At 33.1% G+C, this 14,567-nt stretch overlaps 3 protein-coding genes and 1 long non-coding RNA gene across 6 annotated transcripts; all 4 read left to right on the forward strand.

The window, feature by feature from the left end:
* Positions 1–271: 271 nt before the first annotated feature.
* On the forward strand, positions 272–2,942 carry LOC135849438 (carbonic anhydrase 1-like). 2 transcript variants are annotated; one of them, XR_010559535.1, is made up of 6 exons: positions 272–1,509; positions 1,572–1,733; positions 1,847–1,988; positions 2,091–2,202; positions 2,297–2,539; positions 2,619–2,942. XR_010559535.1 is itself a non-coding variant. In XM_065369880.1 (6 exons), the coding sequence occupies exons 1-6, from the start codon at positions 1,427–1,429 to the stop codon at positions 2,742–2,744; spliced, it is 864 nt and encodes a 287-aa protein (XP_065225952.1). In that variant the 5' UTR covers positions 459–1,426; the 3' UTR covers positions 2,745–2,942. The 2 variants fall into 2 exon arrangements, 1 of the variants encoding a protein (XP_065225952.1); XM_065369880.1 differs by having other exon boundaries at positions 459–1,505.
* Positions 2,943–3,171: 229 nt separating this feature from the next.
* LOC135847176 (carbonic anhydrase 2-like) lies at positions 3,172–6,119 on the forward strand. Its single transcript, XM_065366610.1, has 6 exons — positions 3,172–3,398; positions 4,422–4,583; positions 4,676–4,820; positions 4,912–5,020; positions 5,520–5,762; positions 5,842–6,119. Exons 1-6 carry the CDS (start codon positions 3,329–3,331, stop codon positions 5,965–5,967), a joined length of 855 nt encoding a protein of 284 aa, XP_065222682.1. The 5' UTR covers positions 3,172–3,328; the 3' UTR covers positions 5,968–6,119.
* Positions 6,120–6,741: 622 nt separating this feature from the next.
* LOC135847711 (uncharacterized) lies at positions 6,742–8,328 on the forward strand. Of its 2 annotated transcripts, XR_010559216.1 has the most exons (5): positions 6,742–6,904; positions 6,980–7,141; positions 7,261–7,630; positions 7,718–7,981; positions 8,073–8,328. It is a non-coding gene; the product is annotated as an uncharacterized LOC135847711 (long non-coding RNA). The 2 variants fall into 2 exon arrangements; XR_010559215.1 differs by having other exon boundaries at positions 6,980–7,630.
* Positions 8,329–11,868: 3,540 nt separating this feature from the next.
* Positions 11,869–13,457, forward strand: LOC135846871 (carbonic anhydrase 3-like). Its single transcript, XM_065366217.1, has 6 exons — positions 11,869–12,050; positions 12,163–12,324; positions 12,431–12,578; positions 12,708–12,816; positions 12,921–13,163; positions 13,247–13,457. The coding sequence occupies exons 1-6, from the start codon at positions 11,969–11,971 to the stop codon at positions 13,406–13,408; spliced, it is 906 nt and encodes a 301-aa protein (XP_065222289.1). The 5' UTR covers positions 11,869–11,968; the 3' UTR covers positions 13,409–13,457.
* The last annotated feature ends 1,110 nt before the right edge of the window (positions 13,458–14,567 follow it).

The following is a 14,567-nucleotide window of genomic DNA, read 5'->3' on the forward strand; positions in this document are numbered from 1 at the left end:
TCTCTTATCAACATTTTTGTTTTCTGGTGTAAAAAACATATTGTTGTTTTGTATATTGTATGAGGTTGTGTGCAAGGTACCCTATTGTTTTCAAGGTGACCTGGGGATAGCCTTTTAATGTTATTAACTTGACTTGTTGATACTCGTAGTTAATGCATTTTTTTGTTGATTTTTAAAGTGAATTTTGAAAGCTTAAGATGATATTATGAATAGTTTATGGAGGGATTAAAAACGATATTTTTTTGAGCGAATGTTTCAGAGTTTTAGAAGAGTACTTATAACTACTGTTTTCAGTTGGTAAATACGGAACAATCAAAAATTTTTGCTCTGTATGGACCTCTCAAAACTGAATTTCATTGTATCCAGCTAATAAGGAATCTCCGATAAAAATATGATTTTCTACGCCAATACAAAATCGGATATATTAACAGCTAAAAATTGATTTTTTCCTTTTTTTTTCTTTGGGATTGTCCCATGTTTTATTTGGAAAGTTGCAGTTCCATTAAATTTTATAGACACACTTTGAATGCGAGTTTTTTGTACAGATCTTCAATTTGAAAAAAAATAGCAAAATATTAAAAAGAGTCTTTATTAGAATTCTTTACTAAGGTATAAACAAAGAAAATTTTCATTGTTTGAAATTAGCTTGCTGATATAAAATTTTGTCCATGAATAGCTTTGGAGATGGCCAAGTCAAACATTAATTATACCTACACTTGATAATTTCATTTGGTAGGTAGTTAGGTACATAGTTGATTCAAATGAAAATTTTAAAAAATATTGTGTTCATTTGATGCCTTTATACCATTAGAAGTAGGTAAACTGTTGCTAAGGAAGATTTTAGGCTTACTTATACCTTTCATTAGTCACACCTGCATTTTGAAGCCTGCGAGTTGGGTTTTGAATTTAATTTTCCTTTTGGCTCAGAATTTTTTACAAGTACCTATCTGGCAATTGGCAGACGTAACCTAGTCCTCTTCTATTTTCTGTTTTTAAAGGTTTAAATCCTTAATCTTTTCTCTTTGCGACATATTTGTTCAATGCTGCTACGATTGAAAAATTTACTGGGAAGTATTACGTTCAATAACCCAACTCCATGCAATCTGCGCAAAAAAAATCGTAAAAACGTGCCAACGTTATGAGTATGGGCGGGTGGGTATCCATAAATATCCATAAACATAAAACATCACAAATTCCGAACATTCGAAGCAATTAAAAAAAATTACTTATTCTGAAAACACGAATTTTATCATTTTAAAAATATTATTTTTACCATTATCTAAATTTCTTCCTGTGGTTTGTTTAGGTACCTGTCAAACATGAAACATGAGCTCAAAGTCAGCTTAAATGTCAAATTTACGCGTAGCTATGCATTTAGGTAGGTATTTGCATTTCTACTTGAGCGGAACTAACATCTACACCCAGCATGAATTCCATCTACAAATTTTACGTACTTTTTGCATTTCTTATTTCCATTACGATACAGCATTCATCTCAAGACAGAAGTAGGTAATAATCTTCGATACAAAATTTTCAAATCTTCATTATTCTAAAAATAAATCAAAATTTAGATCGAGATTGGCCAGAAGATAGCGCTACACTATTTCCATATCCCACACCTGTGCCCATTGTAATCGATTCTTCGAAAGTTAGACTCTTGAAGACTCCAACACCCTTGCAATTCAACATAAATCCGTTACAATTCTCATTTACGACAAACTTTGGAAATACATGTAAGTCTAAGTACCTACCTACCTACTCTACCTACTTACTTCAATGTGAATCAAAATGTACTAACTTTGTTGAAAAATTAATGTTGAAAAATTTACATCGTTTTACTGGGCAGTGGTTTCGCAAACAGCAGAGCCAGTCATAGGCGATTTGACTGGAGGCATTTTATACAAAGACATTTACAAATATTTCCAGTGTGAATTTTATTGGGATAATGACTTGAAACCTGACGCAGGTGATTTGATCGATGGACGAGGGTAAGAATAATTTCATCGCATTAAATAGTATTCTTATTGCTCGAATATCGACTCATTTAGAAGTGAAATTTAACAAAAAATTAAATCGACTTACCAATCTAGAACATCTTTTCAAGCGGTTGCTTCCTTCTGGAACACAAAGTATCATTCCAAAGAAGAAGCCATCAAAAAACGTGACGGAGTTGCCAGTATAGTAGTTCCAATTAATGTTCTGGTAAATAAATCATTAAGCCTCAATTCAAAACTCTCACCTGAGTTTCCATGAATTCCGATTATTGCAAATCCTTTTGGTATGGCATACTTTTCAGCCTTTTTGTCCAAATTTTTTATTCATTCCGTTCAAATTCAATCTTCAATTCGTTAAGAAAGCGGGATCTGTTACTTTGGTGGAAGAATTTTTAGAATATATCTGGTATTTCACACCTTCCTTAACAAACAGTTACTATGCGTATCCAGGAGCCTATCCTGATCCTGATACTGGTAAAGTGTACTACAGTGCAACGGTATTAATTTTCAACAGAACTCCTCGTCCATGCATTTCTTATCGGCAGGTAATAATACGCTTTCATGAAGCTATTTTCAAAGTCAGTTCTGCCTTTTAGCTCACAATTCATTATTTTGCTGTTTTAGTTTAAATCTACGTATGGAAGCTTGCTAAACAAACAAGGAAAACCATACTCGCATACTCAAAATATTACCAAAACGCATTCAAGACCTATAGTGCTTGCCAATGGAATCGTTATTAGATTAATTTAATTCTGTTGAATTTTCTATCAACACAGTCATGCTGCACATCTGCCTTTTTCGATTAAAATACAGTACCTAGATTAAAATACTTATGCGTTGAATTGATTCATATTTCATTTGTGTTAATTATCTACCTATTCATTAACATTTTAGATTCTAAATAAGTCCTTCACTTATCTGTCAAATATACAAACCTACCTATTTTAATTTGGTTACATTTTTCATGGTTTATTTTAAGAACAGTTTGAATAATTTTGGTAAAAGTGAATTTTGAAGTTCAAGGGTTTGCATGTACATAAATGAAAATTCTATTAAAACCTGGAAAATTTCCACAGTATGTAGCGTACCTATTAAAAAAATTCCTATCTGGAATTGTTTCCGAAGCATAGATAAGTAGTAAGAAACTTATGACTGTCTGAAAAAGGAATATTGAAACTTCTTGGTTGTGCTTTGTGCTAGGTATCAGTCAGTGTCTTGATTACAGTCGTAAAAGTTCTAAATAGGTAACTTCAAACACACTTTTTTTCAATAGGTACATACATTGTGTTTAAAAACGCGTTGTCTCAGGAATTCCAAGTTCTTTTGCGATAGAAATGAAATACTGTCTCATTATTTTTTCAATTTTCAACTCATACTTTATCATAGTTTCATCTAAAAAGATTGGTAAGTAAAGTAAGTAAGTAAGCAAGTAGGTAAGTTAGTACCTATTTATCTAAAATCTTGACCTTATGATTCAGTGCCGGTTTTAAGGGGGGGGATTTGGGTGATAATCCCCCCCAAGAGGCCAGTTTTTTTGGAAAAAATTTTGATGCTATGAAGTGGGAATTTTCCAAGCATTTTGGCGCTCTTGTTTCACTGAGATGGATGCTGATCACGTGATCACAAACCGCGATGTTCATTTTTTTTCATCTTTTTTGAGAAGAAGCCTTTTTTTTCTTCTCAAGCCCACATTATAGGTATATTCGTACACGATTTACTTTGAATAATACTTTGCAGGAAAATTTCATTCATGGAGGTCCTTCCTTTTTAAAAATTAAAATAATTAAATAAATAAATGACATATTTATTCAGTGGCGTGGCCAGGGAGTGAAGGGGGCCATTGTCCTCCCTTGCGAACAAAAAATTGAAATAAAACATGCAAAAGTGAACGTTTTGTTTTGTTGTTCGGACCCATTTTTTCTAAAAATTTTCGCTCTCGCTTCGCTCGAGCAGTAATTTTACCTTCATTTTCATAATATAATCACCACACATCGCGATAGGTTTCCAGAAAATGACTCCTAATTTAGATTTTTCATGCCTAAAAATCTGGTTTTGCCTCCTCTTTGAGGAAATTCTGACTATGCCACTGTATTTATTTGATTCCTGCTCTCCGAGAAACTTAATTTTACCCCCCCCCCAACCCAAAAAAATGAGATGGAAAAATTTTGGTTCTGACCCAATAATCCCCCTCCAAGGAAAAATCCTGGCACCGGTACTGTTATGATTGCTTCATGGGGTTGAAGGAGACAGTCAGCCCTCCTTTCAGTAGAAAATCAGCTGTAAAATATATTTTCAAAAAGGTTTAGGTAATTTAACTTTTGAATTGATAAATGTCACCACTTTTGATCTGAAAATCTAGTTTGCCCCCCCTCCCTCTTTGAGAAAACACTGCTAACTTTCTATTCACTGTACATATAATATTTGTAGATTCAGTATGGCCAGTGGACGATTCCATTCCATTTCCATATCCAACGCCGGATCCCATAAATATAATTCCTTCTCGAGCAGAATATATCAGAACTCCGAAACCTTTAACAATTGAAGCCAATTTTGCACTTTTGTCATATGTCACCAATACAGGTTCTTCATGTAAAAGACCCTCCATGCATCTCCATAATTTATACAAGTAGCTTAGTACCTACCTATTTCAATGCTTAGTATAATTTTTGATCTCATTGCAGTGATTGTGACGGCAAAAAGATCAATGTTATCAACCATCGCAACGGGAGGTGTTCTGTATAATGACAGTTACATATTTTTCCAACGAGAATTTTTCTGGGATTCAAGTTTAAAGCACAGTTCTGGTGCTACAATCAATGGATATGGGTGCAGTGAAAATTTATTCTGTCTGGTTTAGGCTAATTAGGTTCTTTTTCATTGAAATCATACTGAAATATGTACCTAAAATTTTTTTCAGGACACCCCTTCAAACTGTAATTTCTTTTTATAACCGTAAGTATGGTACTTTGGAAAATGCCAAGTCCAAACGTGATGGAATTTTTCAAGTGGTGGTTTTCATACGTGTGGTAAGAGTTTCGATGTTTTAAAAATCGAAATGTAATAAAATCAAAGCAAGTATATTCCCTTCAAAGAAAACAGGCTTTAAAACATGTAGGATCTGGCTTGATAGGTAGGTAGGTATAGGGACATAAATTTTGATACCTTGTCGCAATTGGGATTTTTCTTTTCGGAGCTAGCCACTAGATCTGGTTTTGAGGTCTAAAATGAAAAACAGTGTAAAAATTCAACCCAGTGACATTAAAAAAAAAATTATTTCGACACTCGGAATACCTACTGTTCTCAAAATTTGTGGGACAGTATTTTTTTCTTTGGTAATTCAGTAAATATTGATTTTGATCGAGGTTCAAACTTAGGACAATTGTGATAACTTTTCATCATACGAGAAGCTCATATTTTTTCAAGTTTTTCTTAAAATTGTCTTCTGTACCTTTCCCCCGCTTGAAACACACGTGTAAAATTTTGCCATTGTTCAAATACGTACTAACATTTCTTGCAATGATCTAGGGACCGATTCCAAATCCTTTATTTTATCCATTCGAACTAGTGACACAAGCGGTGAAAAAGGCCAATTCAACTATCCTTATCCCTGAAATATTAACCTATGATTTTTACTTGCTGCCATCACTCAGACAAGATTACTACGCGTATCCAGGAGAATATTTCGACCATGAGTCGGGTAACACGTATTTCAGTTCTACTGTCACATTATGGCGTAGATTTCCACCTCCTTTCATATCTTATGATCAAGTAACAAGACAATTTTACGCTAATTTCAAAATTACACCACAGGAATGAACTCGGGCATGTTTAATTTGTCATGTTTCAGTTCAAAGCCACGTTCGGATCATTTTTGGATAAATCTGGGAAACCATACTCACATGTTGTATCAAGATACCCGAGAGGTTACAGACCACTGAAACACGTTATCCTCAGTGGAATAGCACTCGTATGAGTTGACTGCTGATACCTAAATTTTTGTATTTAATTTGTGCGAAATATTTAGGTTCTTATGTAAGCTATTTACATGCATTTGACTAAGAAAATTAAGAAAAGATCGTAATGATGGAAAAATTTTTGTGCATCGAATAAAGAAATTTGGTATTATAGGGAAAGTATATCCATTTTCTCATGTCTATTCCACGAAATTCGCACTTTTTTGCCTAGGTACATGAGATGGTGTGACAAAGTTACTATTTATGAATTTTTGTCCAAAATTATCAGTTTTTCAACTGAATGCTATTCATGAAGTAATTTTCAATATTGAACTCTTCTGGAGCATTATACTCCAGTCCAATCGACATCATTTTGATGTACCTATATCTATAGGTTGTATGTAGGAGTATCAATGCTAAGAAATCTTACAAATGAGTAGATGTAGGTACCTATTATTACCCAACCACAGTCATACCTATGAAATAGACATCTTTTTGATTTCAAGGTAAGAGGTTAGTAACCTATTAAATTCACATGTCACCCGAAGTCATTATCGCCAACAAAGTAGGTATACGTGTACGCGGATTTTTATGCATAGGTACGGTTTTAAAAACTTGCAAAATTAAAACCAACTATGTATGTAGATAACTCGAAATGAAAATAATAAAAATGAAAAAGAAAAAGAACATTTGACATTAAACTACGTAGGAATTTAAAGATATTGCACAACAATCAGCCCTTGAACGTCAGCAATTTAGCCAAAAATTATGTAAAAAAAGAAGAAAGGAAAATGGTAGAATTATTAATATTTTTAATGTGATACAAAGAACGCATGCATAGCCTTAACTACTTACATTTAAATCATTACAAAATGTATTTTTCAAACTTGATAAAATCGATCAGATTGCTAATTTTCGCCGTGGATTTTTCGTTGGTTCAGTTCAGATCTCTTTCAGGTAAATTAATGAGACACGAGTATATTTATTCATAGCTATAATGAATCCACAAAATTCACAACATTTCATTTCCAGCTGAAAAGTCTCAATTATTCCTTGGTAAGTACCCGATTCCGTCCAACGTTGAATTTCCACTGGACATTAATACCAGCGAAGTAAAGCATATGACTTTGTCACCTCTAATTATCACATCTTTGATAGCTGAGCAATCCTTAGTAAAAAATACGGGGCATGCGAGTAAGAAAATCAGATGATTATCTTCGTGTACTTATATCTACATATTTTTAGAGGGAGAAAAATAAGCACATCCTGGAAATTCATCAATTTTATTCAATTTCTATGAGTAAATTTTTCAGTTGAAGTTGTAAAAACAAAGAATAATTTTGCGGTAACGGTAACTGGAGGTCCACTTAAGAAAGACATCTATGAATTTCACTTGACGAGATTTTATTGGACTGGAAATACAAGTGGACCTGCAGCCACTTTAGTGGATGGTGCTAATGAGTAAAACTGTAAACGAATTTGTGATATTCCATACTTACCTACCTATTTCGAGATTTGAAATCATACCTACTGACATGAAACAGAATGTGACGTTTAATTCGTGAATTTTATAGAGTTCCAATAGAAGCTTTAGCTTTATGGTACAATTTAAAATATGGTTCATTCGAAAATTCAACTCAGTATAGAGATGGTGTGGCTGCACTTTCGTTTCCAGTCAAGATAGTGAGAATCTTACACCTACCTAATTCATGAATACCACGAAGCTCATCGCACCACTCACATAATTGAATAAAATGTCTATGATTTTAGGTTAAGGGCTCGCTTATTCCCAGTACAACTGAAATATCATTTATTCCTTTTGCGAAAAAATTGAAACAAGTTCAAAAACCTGGCTCAGTCGTACCGGTTTTGCTTCTCGAGCATTTTATCTGGTTTGATGGACAGGCGCTATTACTAAACACCCCTTATTTCTCGTATCCGGGCTCTTACACGGATCAAAAAACTTCTAAAACGTATTATTGTACCATACACATCGTATTTCAACCACAAATTAATTATATTACGGAAGAACAAGTACCTACCTACCTAACAGGATTAATATTGACCTGTTTTTAATGGTAACGTTTTGATACAAATTTTAAAATTTGTTGTGTTGAAATTTCAGTTCTATGAATATATCGTACCTCTCAAGAACTCTGAAGGAGGCCAACTAACCAACGCAGTTCAGAGTCATCCTCAAGGCGACACTCCTGTTATACAAGCTGAAGGACAAATACAAATTTTCATTCCCTTTGGTGGAGGACTTACTGATGTATCTTTATTACACGAAGAAATAAAATCAATTTCTTTACCGAGTTTATAGATTAGGCTACCTATATAATATCGAACTTTTAAACCACGTGTGTAGAAATGTTCACCAATAAAACCATATTTGTTGATTATCAATTACTTAGTTATTGAATAGAATGCAAAGATGCCAGGATATGTAGATGTACTAGGGTGCATCGAGAATAAAAAAAAAATAACGGAGGAATTTGACCAAATTTGATGAACCCATGTAAAAAAATACTACTACCTAGTACAAAAAATCACTAGTAGTGATTTCGTCATTTTTACCACTAGTAAATTCATTTTCAAAAAAATCATAGGTTTTTTGTTCTATGTAGCACTTACCCAACCTGTTTTGAAAAAAACATGGTATTTGAGATTCAGCGTCAACTTGGGCTATTGGAATCAAAATCCAAGATCATTTTTAGGATTCTTGTGTTCTACTGAGCGGTTGAAAATTTAAAAACTATACATGTTACCGTTAAAGTATTTACTCCAGGTAATGTATGAAATAACTAGTTATTTCATACATTAACGAAAAAGTGTGAAATCGGATTTTTTTCTACACTTTACCTAGTTATTTCACACATACACGAGGTGTGTTTAGTTAAAGTGTAAATTCAATGAATGAACTGCGATAAAGTAAGAAATGAATGTTAATTCAAAGCTAGAACATACATATATGAGGGGTCATTCCACGTCAATTCGACCAAGAAGTGGTAAGGGGGGGATCGGCGATTTTTTTTTGAAATTTTTCCTGTGGAAAGACCTTCCAAAGGGATAACCAATGGGACAATGGCAGAAATCGCAGCCCTCTGGCCCTTTTTTAAAGGCTGCTAGGGGTTGTCAAAGTTTTCAGTGAACTTGAAATATCATCCATTTCAGCAGTGGATTACTCGATAACCGCGATAAGTTACCTTGCCACTTTTTTTAAATTGAAAAATTAGTTTGAAAAGTTTCAAAACGTAATTTTCATATCATTCCGGCTCTCAGAAAATCTGAAAAAAAATATTATGGACAACTTTTTATGTTGAACAGCATATTAAAAAAATGGGATGGTATTAATTATGTCGTAAAGTCGATTTAAATAAATTGAAAGTTTGAGAAAAAATGCGATTTTTGATTTAAAACACGAAAAAAAGTTTTGACTGGTGAAGATGACCCATTTGACCCCTACTTTTACATATCCGTTGAAAAAGTTGAAAAAATAAACGTTGCCAATGTTAATAGGTAAAGGATGAACCAAAACTAAGGAGTCCAATAATTGGAAAAGAAAAAACTCTCTCCTTATTTTTAATGCTTTTTATTGCAAAGATCTTTTCAAAAAGTACAACTTTTCATCATCAGGCAAGAGCACCTCTTGCCTGATGATGAATAAATAATTTTTTTTCAATTTTTGGAAGCTTTTTTTGTCACCAATGTTTTTTATCATGCTCAAAACTATATTTTTGTAATAAAATAATTTTTAACCGCTCATTTCATGTTTTAACTGAACACACCTAGCTATTTCATGGAATAACTAGATTTTTCATACATTACCTAGGTGAACTGTGAACAATTTACTAGAATTAAATACTTTTTCGTTAATGTATGAAATAACTAGGAAATAACTAGTTATTTCATACATTACCTGGAGTAAATACTTTAACGGTAACATACATACTTACCTATACTTATTATTTAACATTGGTGTTTTGAAAATGTCTTCCTCTTCTTCGTAAATATTTCGCATTAATTAAGCCAAAACATCAGAAAATGTCATTTCGAAAACTAAAGAAATATTTTGGAACGGCGTGGTGCCAATTTTTTGATTATTGCCTATTTCAGAAAATCAAAGGAGGGAAAAATAGACAAAAAATCATCAAATTTTTTCGGGTTTTTAAACTATTTTTCCAGTTTTAGAAATAATATCTCTAAATGGTTCGGCATAATTATAGCGAAATATTCGAGAAGAAAAAAATTTCAAAACACCTATTCCCCCCTCCCTCGAAAAAGTGATTTGCAAATTTTCAACCACTTAGTAGAACCCTAAAACTGCAGGTCTTGGCTTTTGAAGGCAGCAGTCCAAGACTGACACAGAATCTTAAATACCAGCTTTTGGAATAGGGTCACTTTTCCCAAAACAGGTTGTGTAAGGGTCAGAGAATAAAAAAGAAGATTTCACCCAAAAATGTTACCCCTCTAGGAACACCTTTTGAGCTGAAATTGTCCATGAATGACTTACACTCAACTAAATTTGATCAAAACCCTCCGACATTTTTTATTTCGTGATCTATCTCTAAAGTGCATACATATACCTACCTTACTGAGCTGATATATTTCAAATCGAAGGAAACCAAGCTGGATCAAAACAACATACTCAAATCCCACTGTAGATTAGATAATATACTTAACCCAAATTTCAAGTGGCACCGTTCATTCTCATTTTCAAATTGGTAAATTTTTGGAAATTTTAAAACTTTGAAAAAGCTGCTACAGGTGCATGGCATTTACATTGAATTTTCAACTTCATGATCCATTGCTATAGTGCTTACTTTTTCATTTCAACTCGCCCAACTCAGGAATAATAATTACTTTTGAATCATTCTGTAGCCTCCAGCGAGCTATTAATTTTTTTCCAGGAATTTGAAATTGCTTGAGAAGGTGCAAAAATAATTTTTAGTATCTACAACTTGGACATTTCTTTGAATTAAAACATTGGGTAACCTCTAAGCTGTTCCTCCAGGAATTTTTATATAGCGACCTAAAACGGTCGAGAAAGCCTCAAATAAGCACCAACCAAAATATTTACAAGGTCCAAAGTTCGTTTTTTAGATCTTCCAGAACGTTTTTTGGTCATTTCTTAATGAGGTGGTTGAAATCAGGTAATTATTAACAAAACTTTTCTTATCCGCAAATTCTTTAAACGTCCTGTAAATATACCTTTCCTCCTACTTACCTACAAAATTTGAGCTGATACATATTTAACTCGTCCTTCCAACAATAATAATGAAATACCAGCCACCAGCCTACACCATTACTGAGCACGAAACTACCTAATTGAGCTATACATTACCACAATAAAACTAGGTACTGAACGTATCAGTTTTGTTGTTAGCTAATATCTTTGGTTGATAATTGAAGCAGTATCTGCATTTGAGAAATGATAAATCTAGGTACCAGGCTATACATTTTTGTCAAAGTTATCAATTTTTCAAATTTACGAAGTGTTCTACACGACTTCAAAATTCTGAGGTAGGTTCCTACCTACTTAACCAGGTACCTACTGTACTCAAAGATGAGGACGTTTGATTCGAGATGTTTTGATACAAGGGTATCCGAATTAAGACCTCTTCAGTGTAGGTAAATAGGTTTATCTACCAATACTATGCAACGGTTACAGTTGTATTAATTACTTATAGTAGATCATTATTCAACTTTTAATGTAGGTAGGTAAGAGGTTGGCCACCTCTGAAATTACGCAATTATGAGTTATAATAAGTATATCGCCAACACTGCCATATTTTTTTTTTTTTGTTTTTCGTAACTTTTATATGTTTAGTTTTATGTGATAATTCAAAACAAAAAGCGAATTTAAAAAAATTACAACACAAAAAAGATATCTTATTACACAACCTAGTTAGCTCATGAAATATATCAGCAGCATTACAGTGAAAAAAAAACTCGAGCCATAGATACTCATATTTTGTGTACTGCTGATGCAGGATCAAATTCATATTGTTTGTCACAAAAATGATTTTCATAAAAGCGATGAAGTCGCTCGTGTTACTATTTGCTTTAGATTTTTCATTGGTTCAGTCAGGATCCGATTCAGGTAAATAAGTATATCAATATCTACATGTAGAATTACTTATTTTTCTACTAGGTATACCATATCTGTGTATGGAAACCATAAAACTTGAGAAATTATGTTTAACTTACATCAGAAAGTTCCCATTTGTTCATTGGCAAATATCGAATTCCTTCTGAAACCAAAGGTCCCCTGAATATCGAGACTAGTAAAGTGAAAAAAGCCAACGATTTATCCCCTATACATTTCACAGCTCCAATATTCGAGAGTACAAAAGTGAAGAATACCGGGAAGGCAGGTCAGTATTCATTCAATGATGACATTTTTGAGAAAGGAAAAATACCGATAGGTACAATTCACAGCCCTGTACATTTTCTAATTCAGTTCTGATGTACGTGTTCTAGTTGAAGTCTTTAATACTGAAGTAAATTCTGCCACAACAGTGACTGGAGGTCCCCTTCTAAAGGACGTTTACAAGTTCTACGTTACCATATTTCGTTTATCTGGTAATTCAAGTGGACCTGCAGCCACCACAGTGGACGATGTAAACGGGTAAATGTAACAATGTGTAAATGTTTCATCAAACATTGAAAATCATGCACATATCTCGTGCCTATAGTACATCTAGGATGCCTACGTGAAACAAAACACTTTTTAATTATTGTTTTTCTTTAAAAATAGAGTTCCAATAGAAGCTTTAGCTTTATGGTACAATTTAAAATATGATTCATTTGAAAATTCAAAACATTATAGAGATGGAATGGCTGCAATTTCTTTTCCAGTTACTGTAGTAAGTACCTGCCTATTTTATCCAATCTAAGTCTTTCTAGAACACAGTAAAGTTAGGTAGTTGCATTTACTTCGCCTATCACTTAACTGCGAGTTTAAATTCAGGGTCCACTTCCAAGCTTGACGTTTCTCCCATTTGCACGAAAGCTGGAAAAAATTCGCGAATCCAATTCATCTGTATCTGCTTTTCTCTTCGAGCATTTCATTTGGTTTGATGGATATCTGTTGCCTCCCACTCCTTATTACGCTTATCCCGGCTCTTATACGGATCCAGAAACTTCCAAAAAATATTATTGTACCACAAACATAATATTTCAACCACACATTAATACTATTTCAAACGAACAAGTAATATTGTACATAAAACAGTCTTTATTGATGCTCATGAAAACTATACGCGATCTTATACAGCTATATGTTCAAAATTGTAGTTTGAAAAATATATTCAATCACTCAAGAATTCGAAAGGAGACCGTTTAACAAATCCACTACAGAGTCAACCTCAAGGTGATATACCAGTTATAGAAGCTGTTGGACAAATACAAGTTTTCATTCCTTTTGGAAAACGACTTACTGATTTATCTCTATTGTAGATAATGTGAAAATGAACTTAAATATCCGATTTCTTCAGTCAGTTTATAAGCTCTTGATGAGTGGCTATATGCATGTTTATTTTTTAGATTTTCGAGTATCTACAAGGTACCTCACCCATATGATCATTTTAACTAAGGAATCCTTAATCCCAAAATCATGAAACCCATGGTTGAGCTACATTATAAAAATAAAGTGATTATTTCAAAAAAGTAGAAATGCAAAAAATAAGGAAATTTTTCATTTTAGAAACTGATTCATTTGAATCGCAGGAAAATGCGTTCCTACTCGTAGTTAGGTATTTATTTGAATAGGTACAGTGCGTTCAAAGACAATGGAAGCTAAAATTCCAACTCCAAAAAAAATCGGTGGGGTCATATTGGTTTGAATCACAGAAGCAGAGAGAAAACTGGTGGGTACTTGATTTGACAAAGGAACCACTCGTGGTTTTCACCTTCGATTTGAATGGGACCTTGAATTTTGAAAAGATGTTTTGAAATTCTCATACCCAAAATTTCAGCTACCCAAATTAATTTTTTGATTTATAATCAATTTTTGGAAATCCAAATCTAAATCCAAATCCAAAATTAATGATTTTCAGAGATTTGTGCATACTTAATAATTTTTTTCCCAAGAAATGTTAAGTATAGTTTTGAAAAACAAAAAACATCAACTTAGTTGAACCAGATTTCATCTTTTTAAGGCATTCTAGAACCTCCAGTGGCATTTTTTATTCCTCCAGAATTTGTGAAAATATTCCCAGTCTGACAATTCAAGTGTGTTTTTTTTGAACAGTTTTTATGATTAGCTAATCTCATTTTCCACAAGTAGATAGGTAATATGGGTCAAAAAACCCATCGAATGGTCGGCCTTGGAATTAGCTCAGATGTGGATAAACTAGTTAAACAGAATTAGAAAAACCACAACTCGATTTTTAGCTCCTCAAATTGATTTAGAATTTTAAAAATTGCAGAGAAATTGAAAATGACGTTAGCTCTAGAATTGTCCGAAATTGAAAACTTCAATTTGAGGGGAGTTGATATTGGTTTCAGGATAAATTTTCACTCAATAAATTCTTGCATATTTTTAATGAGCATAAATCACCAAACCATATCTTGATTTGATCAAATTTTAATTTGGCATGAAGTGATCAGAATCGTA

Source organism: Planococcus citri, chromosome 5 (assembly GCF_950023065.1).
Source record: "Planococcus citri chromosome 5, ihPlaCitr1.1, whole genome shotgun sequence".
NCBI lineage: Eukaryota > Metazoa > Arthropoda > Insecta > Hemiptera > Pseudococcidae > Planococcus > Planococcus citri.